General features: G+C 44.2%; 1 protein-coding gene across 2 annotated transcripts; it reads right to left on the bottom strand.

Annotated features, from left to right (window-relative positions):
• Positions 1-6,210: 6,210 nt before the first annotated feature.
• LOC145850442 (pleckstrin homology domain-containing family G member 3) lies at positions 6,211-13,213 on the bottom strand. Of its 2 annotated transcripts, none has more exons than XM_082955647.1 (5): positions 13,055-13,213; positions 12,282-12,620; positions 11,250-11,360; positions 8,095-9,592; positions 6,211-7,968 (listed from the first exon to the last, which is right to left on the bottom strand). In XM_082955647.1, exons 2-5 carry the CDS (start codon positions 12,552-12,554, stop codon positions 7,145-7,147), a joined length of 2,706 nt encoding a protein of 901 aa, XP_082811773.1. In that variant the 5' UTR covers positions 12,555-12,620; positions 13,055-13,213; the 3' UTR covers positions 6,211-7,144. The 2 variants fall into 2 exon arrangements, with proteins under 2 accessions (XP_082811773.1, XP_082811774.1); XM_082955648.1 differs by having other exon boundaries at positions 12,369-12,620.
• Positions 13,214-13,454: the final 241 nt, after the last annotated feature.

Below are 13,454 nucleotides of genomic sequence, written 5' to 3'. Positions count from 1 at the left end.
TTAAAGTGGTCCTATGGACAGATACTCCAATCTCCGCTGTGGAGCTTTGCACCTCCTACAGGGTTATCTTTGGTCTCTTTGTTGCCTCTCTGATTTAATGCCCTCCTTGCCTGGTCCGTGAATTTTGGTGGGTGGCCCTCTCTTGGCAGGTTTGTTGTGGTGCCATATTCTTAACATTTTTTAATCATGGATTTAATGGTGCTCCGTGGGATGTTCAAAGTTTAGGATATTTTTTTTTAACCCAACCCTAATCTGTACTTCGCCACAACTTTGTCCCTGATCTGTTTGGAGTGGTGCCTCTTGCTTAGTGGTGTTTCAGACTCTGGGGCCTTTCAGAACATGTGTATATTTACTGAGATCATGTAACAGATCATCTGACACTTAGATTGCACACAGGTAGACTTTATTTAACTAATTATGTGACTTCTGAAGGTACTTGGTTGCACCAGATCTAATTTAGGGGCTTCCAAACAAAAGGTGTGAACACATATGCATGCACCACTTTTCAGTTTTTATTTATTTTTAGAATTTTTTGAAACAAAGTATTTTTACCATTTCACTTCACCAATTTCGACTATTTTGTGTATGTCCATTTTATGAAATCCAATTAAAAATCAATTTAAATTACAGGTAGTAATGCTCAATTAGTATTTGGTAGCATTGCCTTTATATTGTTTAACTTGGGTCAAACGTTTGGGGTAGGATTCCACAAGCTTGGCACAATAAGTTTTTGTGTAAGTGAATTTTGGCCCATTCCTCCTGACAGAGCTGTTGTAACAGAGTCAGGTTTGTAGGCCTCCTTGCTCGCTGATACTTTTTCAATTCTGCCCACAAATTTTTTATAGGATTGAGGTCAGGGCTTTGTGATGGCCACTCCAATACCTTGACTTTGTTGTCTTTAAGCCATTTTGCCACAACTTTGGAAGTATGCTTGGGGTCATTGCCCATTTGGAAGACCCATTTGCGACCATGCTTTAACTTCCTGACTGATGTCTTGAGATGTTGCTTCAATATATCCACATATTTTTCCTTCCTCATGACGCCATCTATTTTGTGAAGTGCACCAGTCCCTCCTGCAGGAAAGCACCCCCACAACATGATGCTGCCACCCCCGTGCTTCACGGTTGAGATGGTGTTCTTCGGCTTGCAAGCTTTCCCCTTTTTCCTCCAAACATAAAGATGGTTATTATGGCCAAACAGTTCTATTTTTGTTTCATCAGACCAGAGGACATTTCTCCAAAAAGTACAATCTTTGTCCCCATGTGCAGTTGCAAACCGTAGTCTGGCATTTTTATGGCGGTTTTGGAGCAGTGACTCCTTCCTTGCTGAGCAGCCTTTCAGGTTATGTCGATATAGGACTCGTTTTACTGTGGATATAGATACTTTTGTACCTGTTTCCTCCAGCATTTTCACAAGGTCCTTTGATGTTGTTCTGGGATTGATTTGCACGGTATGACAGCTGCGTGGTCCCATGGTATGTATACTTGCGTACTATTGTTTGTACAGATGAACATGGTACCTTTAGGCGTTGGACCAGACTTGTGGAGGTCTACCATTTTTTTTCTGAGGTCTTGGCTGATTTCTTTTGATTTTCCCATGATGTCAAGCAAAAAGGCACTGAGTTTGAAGGTAGGTCTTGAAATACATCCACATGTACACCTCCAATTGACTCAAATTATGTCAATTAGCCTATCAGAAGCTTCTAAAGCCATGACATCATTTTCTGGAATTTTCCAAGCTGTTTAAAGGCACAGTCATCTTAGCGTATGTAAACTTCTGACCCACTGGAATTGTGATACAGTGAATTATAAGTGAAATAATCTGTCTGTAAACAATTGTTGGAAAAATGACTTGTGTCATGCACAAAGTAGATGTCCTAACCGACTCGCCAAAACTATAGTTTGTTAACAAGAAATTTGAAGAGTGGTTGAAAATCGAGTTTTAATGACTCCAACCTAAGTCAACCTAAGTCAAAACTTTGGACACATATACTCATTCAAGGGTTTCTCTTTATTTTTACTACTATAGAATAATAGTGAAGACACCAAAACTATGAAATAACACATATGGAATAATGTAGTAACCAAAAAAGTGTTAAACAAATCAAAATATAATTTATATTCTTCAAAGTAACCACACTTTGCACACTCTTGGCATTCTCTCAACCAGCTTCATGAGGAATGCTTTTCCAACAGTCTTGAAGGAGTTCCCACATATGATGAGCACTTGTTGGCTGCTTTTTCTTCACTCTGCGGTCCAACTCATCCCAAATCATCTCAATCGGGTTGAGGTCGGGTGATTGTGGAGGCCAGGTAATCTGATGCAGCACTCCATCACTTTCCTTCTTGGTAAAATAGCCCTTACACAGCCTGGGTGTGTGTTGGGTCATTGTCCTGTTGAAAAACAAATGATAGTCCCACTAAGCATAAATCAGATGGGATGGGATATCGCTGCATAATGCTGTGGTAGCCATGCTGGTTAAGTGTGCCTTGAATTCTAAATAAATAACCAACAGCTTCACCAGCAAAGCACCATCACACCTCCTCCTCAATGCTTCATGGTGGGAACCACACATGAGGAGATCATCCGTTCACCTACTCTGCATCTCACAAAGACACGGCGGTTGGAACCAAAAATATCAAATTTAGACTCCAGACCAAAGGACACATTTCCACCGGTCTGATGTCTATTGCTCGTGTTTCTTGGCCCAAGCAAGTCTCTTCTTCTTTTGGTGTGCTTTAGTAGTGGTTTCTTTGCAGCAATTCGACCATGAAAGCCTGATTCATGGAGTCTTCTCTGAACAGTTGTTGAGATGTGTCTGTTACTTTACTTTGTGAAGCATTTATTTGGGCTGCCATTTCTGAGGCTGGTAACTCTAATAAACATATCCTCTGCAGCAGAGGTAACTCTGGGTCTTCCTTTCCTGTGAGACCCGATGAACTCCGCATGTGGTTCCCACCGTAAAGCATGCTTATCTAATCAGGATATACAGCACCTTTGGGAAGTATTCAGACCCCTTGACTTTTTCCACATTTTGTGGTTACAGCCTTATTCTAAAATATATATATTTTTAAATCCTCAGCAATCTACACACAATATCCCATAATGACAAAGTGTAAACAGGTTTTTAGAATTTTTTTGCAAATGTATTCAAAATAAAAAAACAGAAATACCTTATTTACAAAGGTATTCTGACCCTTTGCTATGAGACTGGAAATTGAGCTCAGGTGCATCCTGTTTCCATTGATCATCCCTTGAGATGATCAATTGATTGGACATGATTTGGAAAGGTACACACCTGTCTATATAAGGTCCCACAGTTGACAGTGCATGTCAGAGCAAAAACCAAGCCATGAGGTCGAAGGAAATGTCCATAGAGCTCAGAGACCTGTTTGTGTCCAGGCACAGATCTGGGAAAGGGTACCAAGAAATGTCTGCAGCATTGAAGGTCCGTAAGAACACAGTGGCCTCCATCATTCTTAAATAGAAGAAGTTTGGAACCACCAAGACTCCTCTTAGAGCTGGCCGCCCGGCCAAACTGAGCAATTGGGGGAGAAGGGCCTTGGTCAGGGAGGTGACTAAGAACCCATTGGTCACTCTGACAGAGCTCCAGAGTTCCTCTGTGGAGATGGGAGAACCTTCCAGAAGGACAACCATCTCCGCAGCACTCCACCAATCAAGCCTTTATGGTAGAGTGGCCAGACGGAAGCCACTCAGTAAATGGCACATGACAGCCCACTTGGAGTTGAAACCAAGATTGAACTCTTTGGCCTGCAAGCCAAGCGTCTGGAGGAAACCTGGCACACTCCCTATGGTGAAGCATGGTGGTGGCAGCATCATGCTGTGGGGATGTTTTTCAGACTAGTCAGGGAAAGATTAACGGAGCAAAGTACAGAGAGATCCTTGATTGGAAACTTGCTCCAGAGTGCTCAGTCTGGGGCGAATGTTCACCTTCCAGCAGGACAATGACCCTTAGCACACCGTCAAGACAACACAGGAGTGGCTTCAGGACAAGTCTCAATGTCCTTGAGTGGCCCGGCCAGAGCCCGGACTTGAATCCGATCTAACATCTCTGGAGAAACCTGAAAATAGCTGAGCAGTGACACTCCGCATCCAACCTGACAGAGCTTGAGAGGATCTGCAGAGAAGAATGGGAGAAACTCCCCAAATACAGGTGTTCCAAGCTTGTAGCGTCATACCCAAGAAGACTCAAGGCTGTAATCGCTGCCAAAGGTGCTTCAGCAAAGTACTGAGTAAAGGGTCTGAAAACTTATGTAAATGTTATATTTCAAATATGCATTTCTAAAAACCTGTTTTTGCTTTGTCATTATGGGGTAGTGTGTGTAGATTGATAAAGGGAAAAAAACAATTTAATCAATTTTAGAATAAGGCTGTTACGTAACAAAATGTGGAAAAAGTCAAGGGGTCTGAATACTTTCCGAATGCACTGTAACTACACACACATATACAGTAGCTCTGGTTAAATGGATCATATGTTTTGAATGGTTTAGGTTAGAGACACAGTTTTTAGTAAAGTAATGGTAAAACCATGAGTTACAAATCTATGATCAGTTTTTCTCCATGGCATAGTGTCTAGCGTGTAACGTGTCTACACTTGACAGGTGACTTCTGCTATCAGAGTACGGCGATTGCATTGAAAAGACGAGTCGAGGCGCACAAAAGTCGCTTGTGGTCTGATTGTGTTCAGATCTGGCTGACCATGGATGCATTGTGTGAAGATTTCTGGATGCAATAAGGCTACCGAAAGAGCATACAGTGGGCGACGTAGTCGGCACTCCTCCCACAAGTCTCCAGGAAACTTGCGTTTTGGGACCTAGAGGGACCTTTTCATTATAATGTTGGAGAAAATATGTTCCTAACTTGGTGGCCTCATAAAATGCTAGCTAGTATTTAGAAACGATTTATGCTAACCCGTTTGCAATACCTTAAGCATTGCTTGCTAGCTACAGAGGTTAGCTGGCTTGTTAGCTACAGTAGAGCTACTGCCATCAGTTGTGATGTTATCATGTTTTGCCTGTTCCACTATTTGTAGAATGTATACTGGCATTTGAATGTAGCACGGGAATCTGGATACACTGTGGACACAGTAGACATTTATATTGAACAAAAATATAAAACGCAACTACTTAAATGATTTTACGGAGTTAGTTCATAAGGAAATCAGTCAATTGAAATGAATTCAGTCGGACCTAATCTATGGATTTCACATGACTGGGCTGGATGCAGCCATGGGTGGGCCTGGGACGGCATAGACCCACCCACTTGGGATGCAGGCCCAGCCACTCAGAATAAGTTTTTCCCCACAAAGGGCTTTATTACAGACACAAATACTCCTGTTTCATCAGCTGTCCGGGTGGCTGGTCTCAAATTATCGCGGAGATGAAGAAACCGGATCTGGAGGTCCTGGGCTGGCGTGGTTACACGTGGTCTGCGGTTGTGAGGCCGATTGGACGTACTGCCAAATTCTCTAAAACGACGTTGGAGGTGACTATGGTAGAGAAATGAACATTAAATTATCTTGTCAACAGCTCTGGTGGACATTCCTGCAGTCACACATCTGTGGCATCTTGTTGTGTGACAAAACGGCACATTTTAGAGTGGCCTTTTATTGTCCCCAGCACAAGGTGCAGCTGTGTAATGATTATGCTGTTTAAATCAGCTTCTTGATATGCTACAACTGTCAGGCGGATGTATTATCTTGGCGAAGGAGAAATGCTCACTAACAGGGATGTAAACAAATTTGTACACAAAATTTGAGAGAAATAAGCTTTTTGTATGGAACATTTCTGGGATCTTTTATTTCTGCTCATGAAACATGGGACCAACACTTTACATGTTGCGTTTATATTTTTGTTCAGTGTAAGTGTATATAGAAGCATGACTCTTTCGGAATTCCATGATCAGAATACTAAAGAGGCATGAACTGTCAAGTCTAGACACAGCCTAACGGGACCTCAGACAAACCAGGTTTCCATCTGCCACGGTATCTGTTAAAGATGTCTACGATGAGTATGGCATGGCGTGTCTCCTCTAATGCCCAGGAAACTAAGATTCAAACTCCCATTACAGCTCTGTAACAGTTATGTCAAAATATGGACTTTCTCTGAGTGACAATCAACAAAAACAAATGCCTTAATTTTTCATATTAGATCATTTTTCCTACTGACAAAGAAACCACAAATAATTAGGTACGTTTAATATCAGATTTTATTGAGAATATGTCATTTCAAGCATGAAATTATTCTGTGTAGTTTCTGGAATGGAAAAGTCTACGACCGTATTGGTCAATATTTGTATGAAGACGAGGATCATTTTATAAATAACAAGAAAGGAAATATATAATAATCAGAAAAACAGTTCCAGTGATGTATGAAAACAATGATGGTGCCAAATGTGGCACAGTGGGCTGAATAGTAGACAGCACAGACCATCTCTCCCCCATTATGACAAAACTAAGGGAAAAACACTTTGGTCAAAGGTCAAATATGGACGAGCAAGCCCTAATGGCGCCGTCTTGATTGTAAAATCTGCAGTAATCACTTAGATGGTGGCACAGCCTTCCTGATTTACTCCCCTTTATATATTAATTGTTCATTTCCTGAATCCTCTTTTCACCATTTCCTTGCTTATGACCCTCACAATTGAATCACAAATGGACGGTGACCATTGCATTGTGGGAGAAAAGATAAGTGATACAGAAAAAAAAAAAAGAACGTGGTAATCTGGCTAGAATTACGCTCTAATATGCTGACATTCTTTTCCCTCAAACATGAAACAAAACCATTTTCCATATAAACATACTCTTTACATATACACATTACATGGTGGTGTAAGAACCAGATAAATGTACAAGTATTTACACATTTTACAAAGTCACAATTTCCCATGGGGTGCTCTTGATAGCTCAATATCCCCAATAACACCGGAGGTTCCATAACCACATATCATACCAGTAACTGATGTGAGAAAAGAACAACAAAAAGGAAGTAGAAAATTATTTCACCAAATTGAAATCATAAAACAGTAGCAGTAGTTACTGGCTAAATGACAATATTCATATGTATCAATGTCAATTTCATGTTTTAGGTAAGAGAAGGCTTGTTTCATGATTTACAGAATGCAATCAAATAGGTATGGTCTTTACAGTTTTCAAGTGTTCATGTGTTGAACCCAAGTTCTGGAATTTCACCCGTAAGTTTTTTACCAGACTACCCTCAGTATTTTTGCCTGAAGACAGTGGAGACCCTTTGGCACAGTGCTGGTAGTCGAGGCTTTTCAAGATTTTGAGTTGGCCCTTTCCTTTAGCTCCTTCCTCCTCTACGCTCTCCTTCCCTCCAGTTTCCACAGGCCTTGCGCCAGGAACCCTCTCCACTATAATTACCTTGTTCTCATTGGGCAGGGTGGTCTGACCAGCCACGCAACAGCTCCTCGTGGGCACCTGGAGGTTTTGCAGTTCATGTAGAGGCAGTGTTCCCAGCATGTGATCCAAAGAGTTCCACCTGCACAGCGGGGGCTGGGGCTGAGCCTTCCCCACAGAGCCCACACCCTGGTGGGCCGTGGATGACGTAGTCTCAAGGGAGTCTGTTAGGGCACTGTTCATTTCTGTGGAGCCGTTGCAGCTGGATGAATAGCCAGCGGGGCTCCATGAGGTGCTGCACCCCTCAGTGCAACTCTCCATCCTCTCTGGGACGGAGTAGCTACGGCTGACAGGTGAGGCATGGGAGGAACCCGTGTCCAGCCTGGGGTCAGTGTATTTAGAGCGCAGCTCCTGGACATGTGGCCAGTGGAAAATCTCTGTCTGCACTGGGCTCGGAGGACCGTTGGGACAAGGGGACGTGACCCGTGAGCTGGCCCCAGAACTGAGGCTTGGGGTCGGGCTTGGGGTCCTCAGCTCATGCACGACCACTTGCTCATAGGAGTTGAGTGACAGCATCAGGTTAGCTCTACCTGCATACACAGAAAGACAGGGCAGAGAAAAGGGACAGCGGTTTTATAATTTCAGTTTTACAGATTAGAGCATCACATCAAATCATAACTGATCAGCAAAACATAAATACATTTAAAAAAGCTTACCCCAGTCTCTCTTTTGGAACGTCGCCTCGTAGACAGCTGGCAGGTTCTTGGGGGCAAGGTGTTTCTCAGCTTCCCTGTTCCTCTGCCTCACCACAGGCCTGCTGTTCTTGATGCGCTGGCTGTACTGGCGGGCCAGCTGGAACACCTTGTTCTTCATCTTCTCCATGTCCTGCAGGATCAGGTCCTCATCTACCTCTGAACACAGACTGATTATCCTGGGGACGGGAGCGCTACTGACCCCGCCTCTCTCCCTGGACTTGGGAATCTTATTCTGGCAGGACTCATGCCCTGAGAAGGGGTCTGGGGTGATTATGACAGGTAATGGGACTGGGGATTCCTTTGAGACACTACCCATGTCTGACTCCTCCAGGATCCTCATGGGCTCGATGTACTCAGCTTCAGGGCTATCGCTGCTGGTTCCCCCCTTCCGGGATAGATGTGATCTGGGATGGAAAATTTCCTCTGTACTATTGGAACCCTTGGGTTCCTCAAGGGTCCCACTGACATCTATCTCTTGCCACACTTGGACCATGTCTGAGGAGGGTCTGAAGAACTCTTCCTCATCTCCAACGGGAGCATCATTGACACTCTGGGACCTGGGCTTTGGGTCTGCAGCTCTCTGTGGCTCCAGCACAGGGGTATTATTAGTCCTCTGCTCTTTTTCTATGCCAGGAAGGTCGAAAGCTGACCAAAAGGTGGGCCGGATGTTCGGGGAGCTCCTCCGGTGCCCTGGAACCGCCTGGTCCTGGGGTTTGCCGTTAAGCTGCCGGCTCAGGTGTCTGACCAGGCCTGCAGGGATATAGGACAGGCTCTCCCTGCGTGTGATGCTGAAGCTGGCGTCCTGGTGCTCAGCATGTTCGTAGTACCTCCTGATCTTGTGGATGAGTATCTGGTCTTGCTTGGAGAGAGTGAACTGGCGCTCTCCCTCCATGAGGTGGTCTGGTCTAGGGTCAGGCGTTGAGGTGTTGGCCTCCAGGAGCAGTGGGGGCTCTGGGGTGGAGTTGACCAGGGTCTGGGCCTTCTCCTGGAGCATGGTGCTCAGACAGGGGTTGCTGCTGCTCCTGCTGCCCGGCTGAGGTGAGGGGCAGCCCAGGGAACGCAGCTCCTCTGAGACCACCAGGCTGCCTCTGCGGGACAGGCTGCTGACAAAATGCTCAGCAATTACACTGGCCTGGTCCAACACAGAGGCAGGTAGAATGCTGCTGGGCTCAGTCCGCATCGCCCCATCCTCCAACTCTGAACACTCTCCATTGATCACCGATGAGGAGTTCATCTCATCCTGTTGGTGGGCAGAGCAGTCACTCTCCTTCTCTTCTCCTTCTTTGTACCTTTCCTCTTTCCACTTCTCAAGCCCCGGTGTCTGAGATGTCTCAAACTGTCTTGGAAGCAGGGTGGGCAAGGCATCAGGCTCTGTGTATAGGGGTGGGTTCTTGTCACTCTCTTCCATCAACACTACCTTAGGAGCACTGCTTTGAGGAAGCACCTCCTTCACATACACCTGGATAAGGAGGACAGAGTCTATATTAACATCAGGATGGTTAAGGCACGACCTCTGATAGTAGCACATATCGTCTTATATTCTGTCAAAGGAAAGGACTGTATAATGGATAGTGGGACATTTTGATTCCATTTTTAGCTTTACAACTAATTCCTCAGATACAATTGCCACGGGCCATGCCATACACCCCTGCTGAACTCAGCATTAAAATGTAGCAATTTCAAAAAAGTTGAAAACACCAATTTCACTCTAGTGTGCAGTTATAACAGACTAATTTCCAACCGCCGTCTGGCTGTGATGGTGTGTGTAGTGGAATGCAGCAGGGAGCTGCGAGAAGGAGATAAGGGAGGGATGAAAATAACTTGTCACACTCGGCTTGGAACCAGCCGTCCCACAGAGCACCCAGGAGACGCAGGTTCTATCAAAAATATTCCCCGTCCCAATATCAAAATGTTGCATTTCTCACCGTGAGAGATGACAGGCGGCAACAGCATGAAGGAGGGGACTTCTCATTTACAGGACATAAATACACAACCCCCGAGAGCTGGGATGATAAACCGAAAATTACCGACACCACCTTCTTACCGAAGCATTTTATTTAGGGTCCTAATAGTCAGTGATTTTGCTACACAAATGTACCTGCAATTTTTTGGGTTCTAAAACCAAAATTTGCTCAACAGTAAAAGCATATGCATTATATTGATTCCTGCTATGACAGTATCTGCCTGTCCCTGTTTCATTAGCTGTCAGCTGATGTGTGAGTGAACCACCCCATTTCCCCACTGTGCCCAGAGGGAGAGATGCATTCTAAACACAAGCATCTGACAAGTTGCTCAAAATGTAATTGTGTTACATTACTGTTGTTCTAGTTACAGAGAGGAGTCACAGCTTTCTGTGAGTATACAATTTATTTCAATGAGTTCATGGCACCACTTTACAATCGGAGTAGGCTAGTCTACGTAGTATGGTTTTGATGCGCATGTGGAGCGGAACGCTCCATTTGCGTTGAATAGGCCTACGTCAAGTAGCCTTGACCTAGCACTGGAAAGGTTTTGTAGGGCATTGGCCAACATTTACTGATATGTTAATCAATTAACCTACATAGCTAGATATGATCTTATTGCTAGATAGCCAAGTGTTTTGATTTTCCACTTCCCCAGGTGGTGAACAATATGCCAGTAGGCCTATGCACAAAGATGGTTGGCAAATTAATCTCCAAAGAGCCAAACAGTATTCAGATCATTCTTTATCCTATTTTGACAGGTTGCACATACAAAATATCATGCATTCCCTGGATCTGTTAGATCGAATGGCTCACCAGTGCACTACGTTCAGTGGGTCCTGCAGCACCCTCAGCACCCCTACTTCCCGCAGCTATGCCCACTGGTTGTAGGCTATTAAGATGCCAAGAGGACTTATCTGAACAGTGCTCATCTTTTGGGCCAACTACCAGTCTTACTTGCTGGATATTTTCAAAATTCCCATCCCCCTCAAAATATGAAATCATTTTCTGAAAGCATTGCCTGAGAGACATAGAAGAACCAAAAACATTAATCTGTTCAGAAGAATCTCTTGAAGCTTAGTCTCTCGTGAATGATGTGGTTCTGGGTGCAGAGACCACCCTAACTTTGACCCAGCCAGTCCACACCCTCCATACCTGGTCAGTGAAGGCCTCCACTGTAGCCATTTCACTGATCTCCTGGGCTGATGTATCCATCCTCGCCCCCATTGGTCTCTTCTCATCTACAACCTCACAGTGTTCTTCATCCTGGGACAGCAGAACACAATATGAAGGGGACTGCAGCACATTTAGGTTGAACACTGTGCCATACACAGGGGTACCATGGCCAAAAACCATACATTGGAGTATCACATTGCTATATACTCTGGTTCCAGACAGTCACAATACTGATTAGCATTGGGTTGTAAAGCACCTGTGTGACAGTACATGCATTTTATAGACAGCTGACATTCATATTAGAGATATTCAAAGTTCAGGCCATTTTAAAACCATTAGAGCAATTAACCTTTAAAAACCTCCTCTGTGGTTTCGGAATAATCAAAAGAGAAACCTTTTAACTAATGTGATTGCCAAAGACCAAAGCACCTATTATCCTGACTCCCCGATTTGACAGGCAAATTCACCTTTGAAGTCATACAGCAGCTCTGTGGATCCATTGACTCAATGCAAATGCAACCGTCAACTACGCACAAGGCTAATTGCTAACCTCCAAATTAGTCATTTCTACAATGTTGATTTTGGGTCTAACTCCCCGCAACACAAGAGAGAAAAGAATGGTAGTATGCGTGTTAATCCTTCACTTAAACCCCCTCAAATTCGGAACATACGAAGCCTTTTAATGACTTGAACACAGAAAATGTATATTTATAATGTACATAATACCGTCACCTTTTCCCCAACATTATATGAAGACGTGATTAATCATAAATCTGATCAGCAGATCTTCATGCTACTGATTGTTGTTACCATTCCTGGAAGGTTTAGTCCATGCTGTTATTATTATTGTGTGAGTTTGAAAACCAGAAGCATTCCATGAGTATGGCAAATGGTAGCTGGGTGTTAGTGAATTACATCAAGGTCGAGGTAAACAGAGAGGGAGATTGTTGATTGGCAAGCCAATGAAATGGCAGAGGAAATACGAAACCCATTGGTGGCAGTGAGCCTCACCGTTGTGAACCGAGCGGAAAGCAAAGCCCTGGCCCTATAGTGCCAGCAGGAGATGGCTGCCAGCATAGAGCTGGCAAAGTCGGCTACCTGGTCGTCCTCCATCAGAATATCATCCATGTTCATCTCCCCCTTCTCCTCCTCCTGCTCAGTGCCCCCCTGGAGGGGCGGGGACCCTGGCCTAGGGTCCTCACCATCACTGGGACATAGCTCCTCCTGGTCCTCCTGTACACTAGGCCTCTCAGCCTTTGGCTTGCCTAGACTGGAGCCCAGCATACCGACACTAGCAGAGGGTTGCAGGGAACGCCTGTCCCCCAGCAGAGCACCTTCACTGTCCGCATGCTGTAGCGTGAAGTCACAGAGAGTTGAGTTGTTACTGCGAGGCCAGCATAGACGTGTTGTGTTTTCAATGCAATGTTTTTGAAAATCATGGCATCGCTGAATGCTCTAGTACAGTGTGAGATATGAAGGCACAATGTGTCCAAGTCAGCATGCTGTCCATTCCACACTGTGAACACATTACAATCACTGAAAACCCTGAGACAGAAACCTTTAACTACCACAGTTTAGCCCAACAGGGCTTAGAGTAGCAGTTCCTCTCTTTTGGTTAATTTCTCTCTGAATGGAATGGAAATTGTTTGACCCTGCCGAGTCAGGGTCAAACAACATTATCTCACTAGACACACTGAACAGAGTCAACCGATTTCTGTTTTTCTGCACAGAGGAGAAAAAAAACATGGCAGGGAAAATTGTACTTTCATCATTGGGGAACTTACCTTCAGAATGGCTGCAAGTCAGGAGTAGATAATGAAGAGGAGACATATTTAAAAAAAAAAAGGAGAATGTCAACAATATTGCCAATACAACAAACTCCATTCATATAACATACTGTAATAATATCTGAGCAAGTTAATTGGATAAACTGAATGAGAAATGCCTCCTTTCAGAAACTCAGAAATTATGCAATTCACAAGGACAGTCCTCTCTGACCGAGGAGGATAAAGAACAAGAAAATAACTTCATTAGGTTTGTAGCTAAATTGATTTGAGAGGGCGTAAAGACTCCAAAGAGACAAGACAGAGGTACTTAGTTTAGTCCTTTCATTACTGGATAATTAAAATGCATGAGAGCAGCCCGAGCAACAGATCTAAAGCCAGGACTGAATTTGACTATTGA

This window comes from Salmo salar, chromosome 09 (genome assembly GCF_965601325.2).
Source record: "Salmo salar chromosome 09, fSalSal1, whole genome shotgun sequence".
NCBI lineage: Eukaryota > Metazoa > Chordata > Actinopteri > Salmoniformes > Salmonidae > Salmo > Salmo salar.
The sequence above is the reverse complement of the archived record's forward strand: the minus strand, read 5'-3'. Positions and strand labels throughout refer to the sequence as shown.

Excerpts from the sequence above, each read along its gene's own strand:
- LOC145850442 (XM_082955647.1), bottom strand. The coding sequence starts at position 12,554 with ATGCTGGGCTCCAGTCTAGGCAAGCCAAAGGCTGAGAGGCCTAGTGTA. Across the intron at positions 11,361-12,281 it reads TTTCCGCTCGGTTCACAACG|GATGAAGAACACTGTGAGGT; the intron begins GTGAGGCTCACT and ends CTGCTGTCCCAG. Across the intron at positions 9,593-11,249 it reads TGGAGGCCTTCACTGACCAG|GTGTATGTGAAGGAGGTGCT; the intron begins GTATGGAGGGTG and ends CTCCTTATCCAG.